This window comes from Aspergillus novofumigatus, assembly GCF_002847465.1.
Source record: "Aspergillus novofumigatus IBT 16806 chromosome Unknown P174scaffold_6, whole genome shotgun sequence".
Classification (NCBI taxonomy): Eukaryota; Fungi; Ascomycota; class Eurotiomycetes; order Eurotiales; family Aspergillaceae; genus Aspergillus; species Aspergillus novofumigatus.
The window spans coordinates 959,123-978,916 of record NW_020194279.1 but is presented as its reverse complement, the minus strand read 5'-3'; the positions used below and the strand labels follow the sequence as shown (position 1 = coordinate 978,916).

The following is a 19,794-nucleotide window of genomic DNA, read 5'->3' as shown; positions in this document are numbered from 1 at the left end:
GCCAACGAACCATCCGCATCCGCACCAGCATATTATTATTAGTAGCATCCCGTACTCCGTACTCCCCACCATTTAGGCTTCCGCAATTCGACAAAGCGATTTCTTGTAGACTCTCGACTATCCTCTCGTCTTCGAAAACACGACTGTGTGCTTGATTCACAGTTAGCTACCGTCAAATCCCAGCAGGATTTTCTATGGCCGACGTTGCTACTCCCGATGGCTCAGCGCCAATTGTTCCGGTGCTCAGGGATCCGGATGCGCCACCATCGAGTGCTGGCTCTGCGGGACAGTCTGAAGTTCGTCCAGGGCCATCGCCTATGACAGAGGAGCTGAAAGCTCGCCTGGACAAAGTCATTTACTCCGATGTAGGTGACTCATATCATAGCTTCATCCCACAATGCGCGAGACAGAGGACTTGCAGCTGACCCGAGCTCTCAATATCTTAGATCGGCATCACAACGCTCCTGGCACGATTGAAGCAGAGCGTAGCTTCTGCGAAGGTGCGTTCTGGCCACCTTATGCCAATCCCTCGGATCCCATAGTTAGAAATAGGGTGCGCTGACCGAAAGACATGCAGGATTTCTCCGCATTTCTCAAGAAGCGGTCCTCCCTGGAAGAAGAACATGCGCAGGGTCTGAGGAAGTTGTCTCGCTCTCTTAATGACGCTGCCAGCCGCCCCGACAATCGTCAAGGCACCTACGGCTCCAGCTACAATGATCTCAATCGATTCCACGAACGCATGGCGGACCATGGACTTCAATTCGCAGTATCTCTGCAGCAGATGGCTGACGACCTCCACGAGCTCGCCACGAACATCGAGAAGGGACGCAAACAATGGAAACAAACCGGCCTGAGCGCGGAGAAAAAGGTTACTGAGGCTGAGGCGGCAGCAGAGAAAGCAAAGGCCAAGTACGAATCTCTTGCAGAGCAGTATGATCGCGTGAAAACTGGGGACAAACAGGGCGGGAAGTTCGGCTTGAAGGGACATAAATCTGCTGCCCAGCACGAAGAAGAGCTGCTGCGCAAAGTGCAAAATGCGGACGGGGATTATGCTGCCAAGGTCACGGCCGCACAAGCGGCTCGACGAGAATTGATTTCCACCCATCGTCCGCAGGCTGTGCAGAACATCCAGAAATTGATTGCAGAGTGCGACTCTGGTCTTACGTTGCAGCTACAAAAGTTCGGTATGACTGCCATTGCGTCCCGTCATTGAAACCGGTTCCTTGATCTTTGTGCTAACTCATGCTTCAGCGACATTTAATGAGAAGTTGCTGTTGGGACAAGGCTTATCCATTACGCCTTTAGATGAGGGTGCTGGCAATGGCTCTATTGGACCAAGGAGTCTGTATGAGGTGGTACGGCAGATTGACAACCAGAAGGACTTCCAGGATTATATACTCAGCTACGAACATAATCCTGGTGCGGTGACTTCCGAGCAGGTTCAGTACCAGCGTCATCCGGTAGGTTAATTTTTATCGATCATTATTATCTGCATGCTCATCTCGTGTTAGACACTGGGAGGTACGCCCACCCCTGTTGCTCCAGCCTCGCAGCCTTCCACACAGAACAAGCGCCAGTCAACCATGTTTCCTTCATCTTTTTCCCAACAACATCTTCCTATCAGTCAGCCCTCCACTCAGCCATCTGGACCGGCTGCGGCCCCGTCTCCGGCACCAGCGTCAGCTCAAAGCACCCAGCCGTCGTCTTTTCAGCCACATCCAGACTCCTTCTCCTCGCCGCCCCCATTTCAACCACCTTATCCGACCTCTTCTGGATTACCGGCTCAAGATCAGCACAATGTGAACAAACCGCCCATGACGGCACCGTCTAATCCTCTGCCTCCACCTGGAAACAACTTCCAACAGGATCTCCCTCCTCTGAGGCCGGTCTTCGGGGTGTCATTGGAAGATCTATACGCCAGAGATGGGACTGCCGTACCCATGATTGTTTACCAATGCCTTCAGGCAATAGAATTGTTCGGGTTAGATGTGGAAGGCATTTACCGTCTCTCGGGGAGCGCCAATCACATCAATCATATGAAGTCGCTTTTCGACAACGGTATGTGTAACCGCAGTTTAATCCGCCTCTCTGCCAAGCGCTAACCTCTGCGGATGACAGACTCATCACAAGTGGATTTTACGAATCCCGAGAGCTTCTATCACGATGTCAATAGTGTCGCCGGGCTGCTGAAACAGTTCTTTAGAGAACTGCCTGATCCCTTGTTCACTTCCCGATACTATTCTGAGTTCGTTAATGCAGCTCGTAAGTACCTCGAGTCGAACCCGGGTTGCGATGTGACAAGAGCTGACATCTATCCCCATAGGGATCGATGACGACATCCAGCGTAGAGATTCACTACATGCACTTGTCAATAACCTTCCAGATGCGCACTACGCCACGCTGAGGGCTCTGATACTGGTAAGTGATTCGGCCTTCACCCATGTTTCTATCCTCCAGGGTCTAATTTGCTCGATTCTAGCACCTCAACAAGGTCCAAGAACATTACATGAATAATCGTATGAATGCAGGGAATATTGCAATCTGCTTTGGGTAAGTCGCCGACCGCATGCTCTTATATTCGTTCTCTCCCAGACCTTCAGAAGCTGACAAGCATCGCTAGACCTACTCTCATGGGTGCCAGTTCCGGCGGCAACATTGCCGATGCCGGTTGGCAGGTCCGCGTTATTGAGACGATTCTGGTCAATACCTTCCAGATATTCGATGACGACTAGATTTCACTCTCGCTATCAGACTGGGAGCTCTATAGCCTTTCATTAGCCATGCTTAGGGGTTCAGAAATCATGTCTGTCGGACCCCGTTGCGCTGCAGATTGCACATTTCAATTGTTGTTCTTGATTCCCCCGTCATAATTTCAACCGTTTTCATATAGCCCCCAATGTAAATATTGTTTCTTTGATGTTGGATCGACTGTCTTCTGATGAGATACCACCCCCGTTTCATAATTCACCTCTACTTCAGGACATGGAATGTATTGCTGCTTTGAACGTATTGGCAGTCCAATTTTGGGATATATCCAGTAATTACATGAATAACGAGAAAGGCAAAATTGATATGGTACAGTTCATAACGAGATCTAATGATCCAGACTCCCTATATCCCGCTGAATGATACAAATCATAAGGAATGTGAGGAGATGATCCCAAGCCGGAAGAAGGCACGACCAGAGATTCTGCATAAGTATAACACATGCGAGAATGGAAAGTAGCCGGCACTTGGATAGCTATGAAGCCGCCCACATGCAGGCGATTTGCAATGGAGAAGGGCATGGAAGTCTTCTCAGTAACTCAATGCGGACAATGCTTGTTGTTCGCCGGGTTGATAACAGAACGGGGACTTATTCTCAAGACGATCGGCCCCAAACGCACTGGCATAGGGGGATTCGAACTGCGACATGGCGCAGTGAATTAAGTGATAGGTTGAAAAGAATGATTCACGTCATTTCTTTCCTGTCATCATGTCCTTCATAGCATCCATGCGCTCGGAGAGTGTGAGTCCCGGGGCAAAGAAGGGGCTGTCGAGATCTTCGACAGTCGTGGGAGTGGCATGGCCCCAGATACGCCACTCTTGTTCTTCACCAGTCCACCGAAGTTTCTGGATAACGATGTATTCCGTGCAGTCTTGCTGTTTAGCTGGCGCAGGCTCTGCGGCGACAGCGCTTTCAGCAGCGCGCTTGGCGGGGATAGTGACCTTGCTCGTTGACTGACGGCTAGTGATGCGCACAACGACCTGTCGTACTCCAGAATCAGGCAAGTCTGGAATTTGCGTGGCGCGATCAGCCAAGACGCGAAGACCAGTGAAGAGCGTGCCTGGTGTGCGATTGTATTTGTCCAGGGCCCAAGTGACCTTCTCATCCTTCGGACGGCTGGCTATGCGGGAGCTGAGGTTATTTGCGAGGCCGCTGCAACAGATCTTGCGCAGGGTGTTGACATCTCCACTACAGACGATGAAAAGAACTGGTTAATTGACTGCGCAAAGCTCGAGGTGATATGATGACAACTTACTCAGCAAAAGCACTATACATCTGCTGATGTAGCTCGCGAGCAACCTGGCGCCGCTCCTTCAGGCGCAGCGGTAGTCCCTTGTTGATCCATTTGCTGTAAGCGATGAGCCTGGTATAGGTCAGCACCAGACTGTTTTAGAGAAACTCTATGCCACGCGAAAGCTTTCCCGGATAGCCGTAAACGAGGAACGGCACACATACCCAAGGAAGTTCTGAACCGCATTCTTCAGCCATAGCCACTCAAGCTGTAGGCGTTCTTTCGGTTGTTGAAAGATTGATGGCATGTCTCTCCACAGAGGTCGAATGAAAGTGCCGGGCAAGAGGCCAATGTCTTGCGGTAGTTCCGACCTCGACAATTCTCTTCCTCTGGTTCGCATACTCGGTTGTGCAGGCTGCTTAACTGAAATATTCTGCGGTACGCCAGACAGGCCCCGCTGGGCCATCTGAGACTGAGAGAAGAAGCGGCATTGGCAATATGCTACAACTGTGGAACTCGGCGAAGGCGCGGATTGACAGAACTCGGCAACGGGAGTGCCGGACCGCACAACCGTGCGCAAGGAGCTGGGAGAACGCCATAGGGAGGACGCCATTAGGGGCTGAGGTAGCAGGAGCGCCGAACTGACGGACTGGACTCTGGGATGGCCTGTTGAATGTGCAACAAATTATTCCATCCAAGGATGGAAATCACGGGATGGGGCTGATCACATGACTGGCTTCTCCGCTGCGGGTCTCCAACCGGCGTTTTGGCATTTACCATCACAATGATCACTGAAGTCCGCGCGGCACACTGGCTTTTGAAAGTGTCAGGTCCTGGCTGCATCCCTCTGACTTACTTGGCTGTTTTTCACTCTCCTGAGCCATAAGTTTTACAATTTTGCCCAGCCAGGAGCCTTTTGTTCTCGCAGAGGGAAAATAGGAAACGGAAACATCACGCCTTCAGCAAGGGGAACTGATCCCCGCACAATCTAGCTTATCATTCTCTCGTTGGCGATCTCGCTGACCTTTTCCCCTTTCTTTCTTCTGGGTGTGATTGCGCAGCGGCCGCATATGCCGTGGAATAAGGCTGGCTCCTCCTCGTCGTGATGCCGCTCCTCCGCCCTTCCCCCTCCATAATCGGATTCCTTCTGGGCCTGATATAAATACTCCCCGTTCGGACTCGAATCGGTCACCGCTCCCGCCTTCGTACTCTTCAGTTCGCAACTCGAGAGGCGAGCTTCGAGATAAAGGCGTGGCTTCGCCGTCTACTGTGTCCGCTATTGTCCCTCCATCCCCGGCCTCACCTGCATCACAACTTTCCTTCAGCCACGATGCAGGACGCAACGCTCCCTCTTCGGCGCTTCATCCTCGCGTGGCCGTCATTCTGGGAGTCGACAGGAAGTGGCACGCGCCTCTGCTGGTCTGTCGGGCGCTGAGCACGGTGCCTGCTGCATGGTGGGGGCTGCGGTGTGCTTTTACTTTTCTGGCTGAGCTTCTTCACATACGGCCGGGGATGGGACGGGAGGGTTGGGCGGCAGCAATTATCGGGAGTGTTGGACAAGATTGGGATGTAGAGAGGAGATTTAGAGTGACGGAGGTGGCATTGGCTATTATGTGGGTATGTAGACTGGATATGATTCTCACGCCCCATGGACCCTTTGCCCTCTACTCCATCCGGAAGGTTTAAGACTTTTGCTGACCATTGACTTTCCCCATAGTGCTGCGCATCCGCATATCTTTCTTATTTTTTTGCTGATTGCATGATGTCTCGATGGTTCGTTTACTTTGTGGACCGCATGTTTCCTTTCCGGGTTGCTGATCACTCTCCGCAGGCTTTTGAATTATACCCCACCGGCTGTTGTCATTCGTCTTCTTACAACAAACGGGCTGATCGCTTACATTACTTCTTGGGTTCTTTACCTCTCCGGTGCATCGTCAGACCCACGTCTTCTTCTACCGGCATGGATATCGATCACAACAGTATGTGCGACCCTGTCTCCCTAATTATGTACTTCTCAAAACCGTTGAAAATACTGACATCTTGAATCGAAGACCCTTACCTTCCTCTACCACGCCACTCAAAACCACGCCACAATTAAGCGTGAGACAACCGCATCGTTGTTGGTCGTATCAGTCGCCAGCTTCGTCAGTATGTCCTCGCTTCTTCTGCAGCTACACTTGACCCGCGAGAACGAGCCAGAGGTACCCTTGTTCGTGATCACACGGAAGTTGTGGGACTGGGCTGTTGCGATATTCCTTCGTATGCGAGTTGCGGATGCAAGGGCTGGAGCTAGGGAGCTGTAAATATGGTTGAAAACATGGTCTTTTCTCTGTTTACTAGACAATATCTGCGAGCCTCGCGAAAGCATTCGTCTTCGTTGAGCCCCTGTCTATGATGGGAGCGGGCTTTCGTCGATAGAATAGGATTTACTTTGCCAAATCTGGGTACTGGTCACCCGTCGAACACATTGCACCGATAACGAAACCGGGTTAAGTAATATTACCAAAACAGGTACAAGTTGTCAAAGTAACATGGATTGACGAAGTAGAGAGGAGCCAAAAAGTCCCTCTCAAGACGTCTGCCGCGCAAAACAGGCCGTCACAGACTGCGAAGCAGCACCACATAAAAGTTAAAAACAGACTGAAAAACATCTATGCAGATAATGGGTATCTACCAACGCCTCGTTCCGTCGCTAATCCCGTTCTTTGAAAAACAGTCGAGTCAAGAAAATAAGAGAATCTGAGACCCGCTTCAAGTGAGTCGTCCGCTCACGAGGGAGCAAAGGATTAACTTTGAGCGCGTCATTTCGACATGGCCCAAGTCCAATGTGCCGGGCACAGAGATGGTTAGGAGTAGAGACCAAGCAGTTTTGGCAAGCACCACGCAGGTTCAGACCAGGGATGGACCAGACAACATGCTCCCTATCCCAAACACTCCGAGGGCGATGTAGACTGGGAAGAAGGGACCGGAACGGGGCGCGGCGTCTAGATTAGAACCCATGGACTTTGATGGTCTTGGCATCGAGCTCGAGACCTTCCTTCTTGTCGGTCAAGAACTCCTGAACATCCTTACGCTGATCTCCTTGCAGCTGAATCACCTCTCCCATCTCAGAGTCATTGACGATAGTGCCATTGCATGCTAGAAAAGCGTTAGCTGTTTGAGTCATACAATTTCTGTTGAGGGCCGTGGCAACAACATACCGAACTTCTTCTTGATCACCTTCAAGATCTTCTTCTGATCGAACTTCTTAGGGAGACCCTGAACTGTGGTCAAGGTCTTGCGACCATTGCGTTCTGTTAAGGGTGACGGTTAGCAACTATTGTCTCAGGTAACAGAATCTGCCATTGGCAACGGCAGATAAAATGAGTTGGTGGATTGAGACGTACGCTGAATCCGTATATGGATGTAATTCTGAGACTGTTTAGTCTCGCCGGTGTCTTCGTCAGCTTCGGCGAAGGGGTCTGCGTAGAAGCACGTGTCAGCCTTAGGCTCTCATGACCTCAAAACTGCCCCGCCAAACCGTTCTGCAGTTCGTATCTCAAGACGAAGCGAGTAGCAACTCCATGAGGATGGGTTATCCATTAAGAATAGTATAAGTGGTGCCATTGTAACTCTGTGAGAGGCACCGTGATGTTCTCCCAGAATGGGACCGCAGAGGGGACAGAATCGCAGGTAGTTAGGGGAGGTGGCAAAGTCACTTACCGAAGGTCTTAAGGTTTTCGATGGACATAAACTCGGCCTTTGGTCGTAAACGGCCCTTAAAAGCGGTGGATTATAAGTGAGCGAGGTGAGAGATCAGATGTCTCCTTGTAGTTGCGAGAGATTGCGAGTTTGCGAACGGAGGGGAGTTGATCAAAGGTAGGATGGTGGTGTCAGAGAAAGAGATAGAAGAGGAACAGAAGAGCCTTTTGAGGGGCGCGCCTCGATTTAGCGCCCTTGTGGGGGAAGGCGGTGTGGCACTGACTAAGCCACACTGGCCCTCGCATATAGTATATTTATAACCTCTTCACTTTTGACTGGACCACGACTCAATGGCAAAAGAAGCTGTACTATGGATTTCACGGGCAGTGGGTGGCGATAAGTATCTGGAGTCCGACCTGAGGGTGGGTTTGTCCTCGACGTGGTGGCGAAGATCACACATTATGCTTGAGGGATAGCTACATGACGGGTATGTATCAGCGGGTAATTTGCGAACATGGAATCATTCCATCATTTAGAAAGGTATTATTACAAGAATTTGAATCCATAAATTACGGAAATATGGTCACAATGCCACACCGTGCATATATAGGAATAAGACGGCTGTGGCAAGGGCACATGGCCTGGCTGACTTAGAGCACTTAGATGATTTTCTCCTGACTTTTGACCACTGTTTTCAGCTTTAGTCTGTAGCATATCGTTTGTAACAACTAGCCTCGAAATGCGATTCACGACTGATCCCGGTACGACTTAGTCGATATTTAAGGTGAGGTTGAAGGAGAAGGAGCAGCAGCGGTGCTTCGTGCGGATGGAGGTGGCATAAATATGGGGAAATATGTCTGCGCGATGTGGTCAGAGATAGGTCGGGCTATTGAAGAATTGAAGGGGAACAATATTCCGGTTACATACAACGACGAGCGCCATTACTGTAGAGGTTTTCAGCTGTCAGTCATTTTCCGCGCTCACTTGCGGGGGAAGAGGGAGAGACGAACAAGACATCAGGACGGACATGTATGCAGGCGTAGCTGCCGACTTCTTTTGCTCAGGCGTTTCTCCGAGCCACGACTGGAGAGAGAAGACGAAAGAAACCCATCCAATCATCCTATGCACGCCGCGTACAGTTGTCAGATACCATAGCTTGGACCCGCTCGACGAGGTATCTCTCACCTATTCCGAGTGAACATCTACGGAGAGAAAGTCAGCATGCGTCGAGACCGTGACCAAGAGACTGCAGCTTTGACCTACCGCGGCCATTGGCATAGTGCTAGACATCGCTCCTAACGCGGAGTATCAGCCAGATCGTCCCTTTGCTGCACAAGGTTCCCAAATTCAAAAATCGAATGACTTTGTACCTGACATATCGGCCTCATTCTTATCCTTCGGCGGCTCGATGTAGGGGATGGCTACAGTTCAGGACTGATATTAGCGAAACTGCGCTCTCATGATCGACGTTGGGCTCAATTGAGGCAGACTTACCGAGGTCTAGCCTCCGCATGTCCTTCTTTGACGCCATTTTATGTTGATAATTCGACGGTTAGGCGCACGGCTTCTTTGAATAGAGCAGCGTGATAAGGGATGTTGTATTATGGCCAGCCAAGCAATCATTCTGACGCCAGGACCAAAACGGCAAGGTTGGATGGAGGTTGGTTAGATAACCATCCGCAGATAATCCGTGGCGGACTGCGGGGAACGCTTTGATGATCCATCATCCGTCCACGTTTATCGATCAGCAGTGGATGCTGGTGAGCCTGATCCTTCATTTGATAAGACAGCATTGGTCAGAGTCGACTGTATTGGGACCTGAACTTGAGTCGGCTATAGAAAGGGCTGGATTCTCGCGGGATAGTTAAAAGTGGACGACGAAGAACATTCGTGAAACCATACTATTAGGAGCGTTTCTCAGCTGCTCAGCTAACTAGCGGCAGAGATAAAGCTCAACTGGTAGTTGGATCGTCCATGATGACTTGTTATCACTCGTCTTATCGGGTTCGGTTTCCTCATTCCAATCCAAGACTTGCTGCGACGATCCCGACGAATGGCGCTGTAAAAATGGGATAGCGACTGACCGACGGTCCTGATAATAGCTAGCAATCGAGAGATCCTCCAACTGCAAAGTAATATTAGGGTCATGATAGGCGACTGCAATACTACTCATCGCACTACGGAACATCTATATATTGGCTTCCAATTCAACAGGCACTTTATCTGCTCATCTAAAAGACGTACTACTGGGCGATCGCCGCCCCTGTTGCTGTTTTCTCAATCACCTATTTGTTTGGCTAACTCGGCGCAGGAACTCACATGAACGTGATAAGCGTTGCAAATGATTCTACGAGGCCGGGAGAAAGCGCAGTTTATCACCTCTGGGTTGCAGACGATAGAAATGGCCTGTCGACTATCAACATAGGACGCTTTCGTGCCTAACTTTCCTCCCATCATCTCTACATGCATGAAGCACAGGTACAGCTGTAGATTGGCCATTCAGAAGCCAAAGGTATGCATAATGGTATCTTGAATACTTCACAGATATGATCTCCTGCATTTGAAAGGTCTTCCTGGATCCTTGAATGGCCGGGCGCCTGCTAGATAGGTATCGTCTCGTTCCCAGGTGCACGTAGGATCTGTAAAGTTTGACTCTGACCGCCACAGTCCTGCTCCAGTCTGCAGCTGGGATGGGACATGTTGATACTGTGCATCAGAAGGGGTGGCTGATGAGTCTTGAGGGGTTGATTATTTATTGTTAGCAGACCTACAACTGCGCAAGCTACCAGGGTCTCTGTATGCATCTGGTAGGGTTAAATACCAACGGGATGCTCCTGATAGCCCTTTGTCTATTTACTGCTGACAATATGACCGATTTGCAACCGATGCGGTACTTGCATGGCCATCTATAATAATCAGGTACGGAGTATGCATGAGCCGATCACCTTCTGGTGACAAATGTATTTCTGCTTAGGTGCATCGAATGTTGCGACATGATGTTAACATATCCAACGATAGGTGGTGAATGATTCCTTCTCTAACCTCAAATCTTCACTGCAAGGTTCCGAACATCGACTCCTTTGTCCATCACCAGTGTCCATGTCAGGTTTCACCGTGTCACAACAGTGTGTGTGTGGTGCCACAAACAAATTGCTCTCTCCGAAGCGACACTTGCCCACTTTCGGGGATCAGAGGAGTCTTACACATCTGGGGGAGGGCAGGCAGGAGAATAAGGTAGGTAACAGAAAATAGTTAGGTGCTGCGGAGTAGTAATTTGCTGATCGCACACACGTATGGTCATATGTTGGGCCATAGCCTCGTAGGCACCTGATCTCTTGAGGCTAAGGCGATCGCCTGATACCCCGAGATCTTCAAAAGTGCTGTGTTGTGGAATGATTCGCCAGATAAGCCGAGACAACAATCAACGATTGACAGGCGGATTCTCCGTAGAGATGAGCGGAACACCGTCAGAGAGATCCAAGTTCCTAAACGGCAGGTAAAATTGCGTGATAACAGTTGATAATTATCATTGTTGGCCTGTTTACATGATCATGAACCACAGATTCCAAATCAGTAATTGGATCTGGTATGTCTCCTTACGATCTCGAATCCCGGCTAAATACTACTACTTAGGTAGATAAGGGAGCGTTTGGAGAGTATACGTATCACAAACTACGGATAGTTAAGGTCTAGATACTTATTATTGGATAGTAGAGAAAAGTACAATCTGTGGTCTACTTTCCATTCCTCCCCCACTGTAACTGACTGCTGAATTCCGACGGAAGTGTCAGTTGGTATGGTATTCGCCTTGGTCACCTTACGTTATCTGGAGATCTGACTAGTTAGTATTATCTCCGTCTCCGGGCTCGGCTGGATCTCTCATCTGCCTTCTCCTATATTGCTTTTTCATATTCTGCCTCAATCTCCTTTCTGAGTCCTGTTTGTTTGCTCTAGTTCCGCCATCCTTCATCAGCAATCAATCGTTGAGCAATGTTTGTACAATAGTGCATTCCGCCGATCGTCCGAGACCATATCCTCCTACCACCGGCACGATTACCCACCACCCGCGCCGCCGTATCCGAACCGCTTCATCCTGATTACCCATTGATCGGGCGTAAAATAATTCGAATACCATCTCGGCCTTTTCCACATGTTCAATAAACTGCGAAGCATCCTATAAAACACACGCGATTTGATGCGGATAGTTTTAAGTGGTCCATACCCTCCTCAACTTGTTCCGATGATCCAGATACCGATGCTTGTATACACCATGAAGCTGAGATGATACCTCATTCTTCTGCCGGCGTTCAATCCTGGGGTCAGCCCCTTCACGCCGTTTATAGCGGTACTGGACGTGCCGACCTTTCGCAGCCCCTGGGTCAGCCTGACCGTCAGTCCGAACAACCATCTATGCCGGTGCCGCAACTACAAGGTAGACCACCGGCACTCATCGATCTGACAGCGAATGACGGAGATGTGCTGGATCGCGAACCACCGGCGAAGAGACTGAAAATAGATGTGCATGCTGGGTCAGGAGCTGGTGATGGAAGCCCAGCTTCTGCAGGTGTGGGAGAATCAAAGAGTACTCCAAGTACAACAACTTCGAAACCGCCTTCGCTGTCCTGGCGTGCGCGTCCGGTGTGGTCATTTCAAGCATTACTCTCTGAAGTATCTGGAAGCGCAGAGATCAATGGTGAAAGTGCAGCAGGTGTCGTGCAGGATGTGAAGCCCCCATCGCCGCCTTCATTTCCTGGTCCACCTTGGAAGCTTGCTCCAGCAGATACCATAGCAAGTGATCCCGCAGGACCACAGGATGGCGCACCGGCAAAGGAGGTGCAAACTACACCATATCACATTGAGACCCCTTCTGTTGCACCAGTTATGGGAGGCGAGAGTGAGTCAATACCCTTCAACACGGAAGAAGCATGAAAGCCGTCTCTGACTGTTGATTTCTCTTGCAGAGGTTGCGGATTTCTCCCCATGGATGGGCAATCATCCGGAAGACGTACTTAATGAGCAAACGGCAAAGCAAGGATACTACGATCGCACACAGGTGTCCCAAAATGAGTCCAATACAGCTCGTCCCTCCCTGTATGCGCAATTGAAGCACCGCTCTGGCCTGCAAATACTGTCGTCGGTTTTTGCAGCCGCACTGGAGAAAAGACAGGGCCATAACATGGTCACTGCGCCGTCAACATTCAAGCCCCCTCCGCGAGTCACGCTGACGGACAACAAACGTGAGGCCTGGCTCCGCGATCTCGCGAATCCGAATGTCCCGCTGCGCAAACTTAGTCGAACCATTCCTCATGGTATCAGAGGCAGAGTTCTTTTAGATCAATGCTTGACCAAATGGGTTCCTGTCGGCCGTGCTGTGTGGCTTGCGAAGTGCGTCGGCGCCAACGAAATCCGTGCTTTCAAAAGGAAAGGTACCAGTGGCGCTTTGGCCATCGGCCTGGAAGCTAAATGGGTGCGCGACTGGACTGCCAATGTCCAACAGTTTCTCGAAGGTGTAATCACTAGTTGTGGAGTAGCAGACTGGAAGATGAAGATGACTTACGCGGTCAGTTTGACCGCTCGTTTGTTCTTCGAGCAACTGCTTGACCATGACCAGTATCTCGGATGGTTCCTCACATCGCTGGAGGCAGCGCCATTTAACACCTTGCCAGTCTGGCTTCTAATGTTAGGAATCTACTGGAGCAACATACTGCGATATAGGAAGCGAGGACGGCGGCTCGCTGAACTCTTGCTTGACAAACTGCAACTAGCTATCAAGGCGGATTCGGCCACATCCCTTCGCCCGTTGACAGACCGATTGTCACTGCATATCAGAAAACTAACTCTTGAGCATACTTCATCCATGGTGCTTCCACAGTCATGGGAAAAGTACAAAGATCTCCTATCGTCCTGTTTGAACCTAAACGACAATGTGCACAGAGCGGTCTTTCAAAACTTGGCTGAGCGAAATGCGCGGGTGCAGAGGCCTTGGAAATGTGAAGAGACAACACAACAACCGGCACAGCAACGCATCATCCAACTGTTCGACTCGATAGGCTCTTCACGCGACATCACATCTGTTTCCGCTGCATCTTTGGGTGCGATAGATGACAAGGCTGCTCTTGTTCTCAAACTGCTCGAGTGGGCAGCGACTCCGTTTCGCTATGGTGTATCTCGTGTTTATGCCGGCGCCCGCCTCCTGCGGAAATGGAAGATCGCTGGAGTCGATGTGGATACCTGCATCATTTCCTTCCTTGGCGAGAGTCAGATGAGAGACCAATTGAACATCGACAACATCTATCATATCGTCTCTGAGCTCGTCAGATCCCAGACATTTTCGGTTGGAAAGTACCTTCAGTGGCTGATGGCAAAGGGGGTTGCAGATTTTCGCCGAAACTCCGACCATCAGCCCCTTTCGGGGACGTTGCACTTCTCATGCAGCTCCCTGTGAGCCGCCTTCCTGAGCATGTACACAACCTCCGTAACACTCTGCTGCAGCGCGCCGGAGTCGAAGTGTCGAAAGAGGCTTCTACCATCGCCATACTCAAGGCATTAATAGCCGAACGTCTCCCAAGGGTCTTTGGTTCTGTCGCGACAAGTGCAGGATCCCGTGACCCTTTACCGTCAGATCTGACCTGGGCCGTGAAATCTGAGCTTGGTCAGTGGATTCGGCGTGGAGTTACTGAGTTTGGGCGGGATCCTCGTAGCGCATTTCAGGATCTCCATTCCGCGCCTGGCGCAGAGCACTTCGCACTCACCCCTGGCGAATTCTATACCGTAAGGGATATTTTGGAAAGTTTCGGCGATCTTTCAATTCTTGCGGACGTACTCAAGCAGGCCACCGTTTGCAATGACGGAATTGTTTTAGCATCCGCTGCGGATACAGTCAATTATCATTTCCGTTCTTTCTGTGTTATCGGTGCTACAACCGATCTTTTCAAGAGATTGGTAGAGTCATATGCCCGTCTCAAACGGCTTGGATCGACCTCCTTGGACTTGATCTTCTCATTGATAGACCTTGGGCTTCGGCTACCCGGAGAGCTCAATACAGTTGCTCTTCTCCGTCAGGACCTCTCACGGATTGAAAGCAAATCATCTATGGCAGCACCATCACCACTGTCTGATCACATACCCTCTGCTTTTAATGAAGCCGATCCGCTCTTTCTGTTGAAGCTAGATCAGCTCCTCTCGTCCGCAAGTGGTATAGATGAGTCCACGTTGGATACGATTTTTAACCTTCTCATCAAACAAATAGAATCCAGCGGTGGTCATGCTAAGCTCTCGGTGAATGAAACATGCAGGTATTTGTCGTACCTCAGACCTTTTCATCCCAAGCGTTTCGACATCATGATAGTCCGCTGGATCTGTGGCCTTCTCAGATCCACCACCGGAGGGATACTGTCCCAAGTCCTGCCTCCTTTGATCGGCGTTGGATGCGTTACCATTCAAGCCTTCGTGTCCCTCGTACGAAGGCTTCTCAAGTCCGAGAATATGATATCCAACCCAAGGGACTTGCGCATAGATCTTCTTCAGCTTCTTGTACCTCCACCGGCAGGTCAGAGTCGATATTTCGACATGGTCACATATCGCTTCCATCTGTCACGGAAAGAATTTATGTTCAAGCACCCTGAGGAGGTTTTCGACATTATTCGGGATGCTATCGCCTTGATTGATTCGCAAAGCCAAGAAGGAAACTGTCGTCAGGGACAAGTGGATCTAGGTCACAGTGCGATGGCACTCCTTCAGATTTTGCTCACCAAGAATCCAGAAAGTGCTGTTCAGCACTGCACAGAGAAACTGATTGGTCAGCATCCGTCTGCAGTGACAGTTTTGACAAGAGCGCTCGATTCCCTTCTGGGATTGGATACCAAAGCAGGTGAGCGCTTATTCACTTCAAATGGTCCTTTTATCTTCATTCCCATTGACACTGGTCCAGCGCCCCCAGACATATCTGTTGCTGAAAAGGTCATCGAACTGACCAACGATTTCTCCCTCCCTTTCTGTCAACTGAAGCTTCAGCTTCTATTCAACGCGGAGACTAAGGGCGATGTGAGAAATGAGATAGTGGACGTGATGTTCAAAGCTGCAGTTGCAGACTCTCGCTCAAGGCGATCCAACTGGGTGGGACTGGTTCGTCTGATGAGTCATGATGCAGTCCGACAGGTAAGGTGCCATGATGAAGGTTCAATACGGTTTCCAGACTAATTTGTCTAGATTCGAGAACGAGCCGAGAAAAATTTCTTCGCTATACCCTTGTTTGAGGAGTCACCCGATGGCTGTTCGTCATTTGCTGCAGACAACAGCAGCTCACTCGAAACGGCGAAACTGTACCTGACGATCATCGAGAAGCTGGGGTATAGCATTCCCGATGTGGGCCCACAGGCTGTTATCCCTGCCCTCACCGAGAAGATGGATATACTGCTCCAAAGACTTATCAGCATGCAAGCGAACTACAGTGGTACTACTGAGCTTAGTCATGGAGTTGACGCAGAACAAATGATCCGGTCACGCGGGCAGTTCGAGAGAGCCGTTGCGTTCTGGTTTTCTGCGTTGCTCAGGATGATTGTCCTTCATCGGACTGCTTTCAGTGTGCCATCAGCCGCACTCAGACCCAGCGCATTGCCAGAGCAAACGCGCTTGCTGATATCGATATTCTGCATAACTTTCGCGCGTCTTCCAGATAGTGTGTTGCGACTCTTCCCAGCGGCCGACTACTTTCCCCACTCGATGAGGGCAGGAGACTGTCGTCCTTGTCCGGGTATCCTGCTGCAGACGCATGCCCTGGATGTTGCAGCATCCCTTATTGATACGTTTCCTGATGAAGCCCGGCATCAATGCGCTCGCTATCTGAGGGAAAAATGCCCTCCTTTCGCTCGGGTTCAGAATGACTCGCGCTTCCTCTACCTTCTTGGTCCCCTTGGCGATAGCCCATCTTCTACTAACCTTACACTTCCTGTATCCATTCCATCACCTGCTGCTTCTGGCTCCACTCCCGCCCCTACTCCTTCGGGTAATCCCACAGGCGGATTCTCTCACCCCCAACAACCTGCATTCGTTTCAGGTGTGCCGACTGGACTGCCAGATGGCTTGAACTGCGCTGCTAGCCATCTTTGTCTTCAATACCGTGGCCGGGCCATTGGAGCTTACCCTGTACGTCCATGGGAACTCCTCGAAGATGCTGCCCCCATTGCTGGTACCAACGACACTGCAGTCAGTCTAGGATACTTTGATGCCCGGCGTGTCAGGGTCTAGCACGTCGAGATCTAGTTGACTTCTCATCTATCTACGTCATGCCCTTGTACATATCATCTCTCTGCTTTGTCATTTTGGTGTTGTCTTCATTCGATTATTCCATATTCCCGGAGTTTGATATCATATCAAATCGCTTCTCTTCCTCCCTCTTCCTCTCGTTTCTCAACACATGGCTCTGAAAGAACTCCTGGCCGAGGTCTTTCACCTTGTTAGCTCGTTCTTGTCCACAGCCGGTTACGCTCACTCACTCTAACTATTGTGTCTTTATTACATTTGCATCATTTTCATGCCGCCTGTGCATTTTCTGGGATCGACTGTTTCACTTGAAAGCGTTTGGAATGTGAGAACCTCGGTGCGCAAACATATGCTTATTGTCATCGCATTTGGCTTCTGTTACATGGTTTGAGAGCATTCGCGGTGACTTATATAGAACCTGGCGTTCATATGGGATGGGTGGTTCATCGCACTCGGCGGGCAGCATACACATATGTTAAGATACTTCATGGCATGATATCAATGGCCTTAATTTACGGGATATGACTATGTTTTGCTATTACATTCGTTTTCCTTGTATTTTTGACACGCTCTAGACTAAAGGATTGACTCATGCTTGACAAAATGTCCTGATCATTATGATATCACGAATACATACGCTCAACGCAGCCCCTGGTTCCTAGGGCAGCGTTGTTCTAAAAATACCTCGGTGGTTCACGACGGTGCAGTGGGCTCTCTGAACTGCATCAAGAGATATTTTAAGTGAAGAGGTTGAAGCAAGCTGTGTTGTTCATTATATTATCCCCAGTCATACATATATGCCTGGTACTTTCATATCATCTAACCAGATATATAGTCAGAATAGACATTATCCCATTTCCTCCATCCATCAAGGTTATCACAAGGGTATAGAGCTTGATCCATGAATCATCCAACATATCATACGCATACGCCATAACCATCTTGCGAACAAAATCCGACTCCAAAACGCCATATAAAAAACTGTGTTGATCAAATTGATGCCTGAGTGCCGGTAACCAGCTTGACTGCTGGTTCCCACCATCCCACCCCCGGCACCCTTCCTCCAGGTGAACTGGAACGCGGTTTGCCTCCTCACATCGGAGTGAGAAGGACTTGTTGCATGCCTGGCGAGGCATGCATTTAGTTAGAGTTGGAAGGGGACTTGGACTCGATGGTGTTTGAGTCCAAGACCGAGATTGACGGTTCCTCCGTCTTGTGGTTGTCGTTGTCTTCGTTGCCGAAGAATAGTTCGGTATCGGGTTTCCGAGGCGGTAAATCGGCGCTCGAGCTGCAGGAGCGCAAGCGTAGGCGTGGGGATGAGCCGGTGCTCACTGAAACACTGCGGCTTCGAGATCCTCGTCCTCGGCTGGATTCTCCTTCGCACTCTGGGACGACTTCCAGGTAGGACGTGAAAGTAGTGGTGGAGGTGGATGTCGACTCGATGAGAGACTCGAAGTCGGTGGTGCTAGAGGCGGACGCTGTGCTAGACGAGACTTTGGAGTGCGAGCGCGAGTCCGAGGTTGATTCGTCTGCATCCGAGCCAACAGCGGAGGAGTCGTTGGGTGTTGTCGAATCGTTATCGGTAGTTGTAGCAGGCGTGGGTTCGGTGCCGTTGGATGAAGACCCGGTCCATTCTTCACTGACGCATTTGTGCCGTTGTTCTGCCTCCAATTCTTCGACCACGTCGAGGACCAGGTCCTCGCTCAAGCTGAAGTGTGGGAGATTGTTAATTTCTCGGGTGTAGTCTTCGACGGTCTTGCCGTTGCCAGTCTTTGGCTGAAATTCGGCGGGAAAAGGCACCCGCGAACGACCCTGGTCCCGCATGGCGTCGCGGGCTTCTTTGCTGCGCGAGCGTCTGGAGGGACTGGGGCCGGATGGTTGCGGCAGTACCCAGGTAAATGTAGGATTGCCTTCAATGTCCAACGGCTGGAGGTAGTACATCGGATGTCTTTCGAAGGCCTGTTGATATTGACTCAGAACATGCACATAGTCTTGGGGCGTAGCTGAGTGGTGTACTGACCTTGATGGCGTCTCTGTAGTCGTCGATATAGGCGAATGTCACTGTGAAGACAGTCGTGAGCAACCCCAGGTCAAGGAAGAAGACTTCCTCAAGAAAATATGATTCAAAATGACCTCGGCCAGTAAGAGCCGTCTCAAAGTCATGCGGAGACACTGGGAGCCCAGACCGGTGTCCAAGGCGCGCAGTCCCTATATTAGCGTCAGTAGATGTTCAGCAACAGGACGAGGTTAGAAAAATGGGTCATACTCCTCCCCTTGATCTTTTCGATTCTCAGCCAGCGGTCGTGAAGCTTGATGAGGTCGTTCTCTGCCAGTGCAGCTACGGCATGTTCAACTTTCTGTAAGAGATTAGGTTAATCTACGGAGCCACACATCAGGGCGATGACAAGAGCCAGGGAGTGTTCACCTCGAACTGCACAAAGGCCGTGGGGATTTTTCGCTTGTCACGTTTGACCTTGACATGACATGGACCGAACATAGAGAACGTTTGCTGGATATCCCGTACTAGGTCTTTGTCCTCGAGGGTAATTTTCAAACTAATGTATGTTAGAATCTCTAGTTTATCAAGTAGAGAACATCTTGCTACTCACTTTCCGACGAAAATACAGGCGTCTGGGGGAAACAGCCCCTGAGCGTTCTCGGCCGTGATTGTCGTGTACTGCCTATCCAAGCGAGGAGGAAGAGGCTGCTGAGGCCAGTTTGGGTTCGGAAGAAGGCCAAGAATAGCCATGTCGAATTGTGATGGAAAGAAGTGAGAGACTTTAACGAGTGGAGGAGTTCTTGAGGTTGAGGGCTGTAAAATAAACGAGTGTAGAAGCGAGTAGTTTGGTGATCA

The 19,794-nt window shown here is 50.2% G+C and overlaps 6 protein-coding genes across 6 annotated transcripts; 3 read left to right on the top strand and 3 right to left on the bottom strand.

The window, feature by feature from the left end:
* Positions 1-27: 27 nt before the first annotated feature.
* Positions 28-3,092, top strand: rgd1 (putative Rho GTPase activator (Rgd1)). The gene is made up of 9 exons (XM_024827876.1): positions 28-365; positions 447-500; positions 578-1,184; positions 1,252-1,460; positions 1,512-2,058; positions 2,119-2,262; positions 2,324-2,418; positions 2,480-2,550; positions 2,621-3,092. The coding sequence occupies exons 1-9, from the start codon at positions 195-197 to the stop codon at positions 2,730-2,732; spliced, it is 2,010 nt and encodes a 669-aa protein (XP_024680240.1). The 5' UTR covers positions 28-194; the 3' UTR covers positions 2,733-3,092.
* Positions 2,998-4,882, bottom strand: P174DRAFT_505687 (uncharacterized protein; the record flags this gene model as incomplete). Its single annotated transcript, XM_024831274.1, has 4 exons — positions 2,998-3,955; positions 4,023-4,130; positions 4,223-4,664; positions 4,855-4,882. 4 exons carry the CDS (start codon positions 4,880-4,882, stop codon positions 3,457-3,459), a joined length of 1,077 nt encoding a protein of 358 aa, XP_024680239.1. The 3' UTR covers positions 2,998-3,456.
* Positions 4,883-5,153: 271 nt separating this feature from the next.
* P174DRAFT_373788 (uncharacterized protein) lies at positions 5,154-6,301 on the top strand (the record flags this gene model as incomplete). Its single annotated transcript, XM_024822531.1, has 4 exons — positions 5,154-5,615; positions 5,716-5,771; positions 5,830-5,977; positions 6,050-6,301. Coding segments are annotated over 4 exons (918 nt in total), but the record flags the coding sequence as incomplete, so codon positions are not given.
* A 686-nt stretch (positions 6,302-6,987) lies between these two features.
* P174DRAFT_422802 (translation initiation factor SU) lies at positions 6,988-9,210 on the bottom strand (the record flags this gene model as incomplete). The annotated part of the gene is made up of 10 exons (XM_024825078.1): positions 6,988-7,136; positions 7,199-7,291; positions 7,385-7,459; positions 7,701-7,755; positions 8,607-8,623; positions 8,690-8,799; positions 8,865-8,881; positions 8,943-8,974; positions 9,050-9,100; positions 9,174-9,210. 10 exons carry the CDS (start codon positions 9,208-9,210, stop codon positions 6,988-6,990), a joined length of 636 nt encoding a protein of 211 aa, XP_024680237.1.
* Positions 9,211-11,960: 2,750 nt separating this feature from the next.
* Positions 11,961-16,925, top strand: P174DRAFT_422801 (mediator of RNA polymerase II transcription subunit 12; the record flags this gene model as incomplete). Its single annotated transcript, XM_024825077.1, has 4 exons — positions 11,961-12,573; positions 12,641-14,049; positions 14,115-15,836; positions 15,888-16,925. 4 exons carry the CDS (start codon positions 11,961-11,963, stop codon positions 16,923-16,925), a joined length of 4,782 nt encoding a protein of 1,593 aa, XP_024680236.1.
* A 1,155-nt stretch (positions 16,926-18,080) lies between these two features.
* On the bottom strand, positions 18,081-19,689 carry P174DRAFT_433081 (uncharacterized protein; the record flags this gene model as incomplete). The annotated part of the gene is made up of 5 exons (XM_024825791.1): positions 18,081-18,899; positions 18,961-19,148; positions 19,207-19,297; positions 19,366-19,495; positions 19,550-19,689. The coding sequence occupies 5 exons, from the start codon at positions 19,687-19,689 to the stop codon at positions 18,081-18,083; spliced, it is 1,368 nt and encodes a 455-aa protein (XP_024680235.1).
* Between the last annotated feature and the right edge of the window lie 105 nt (positions 19,690-19,794).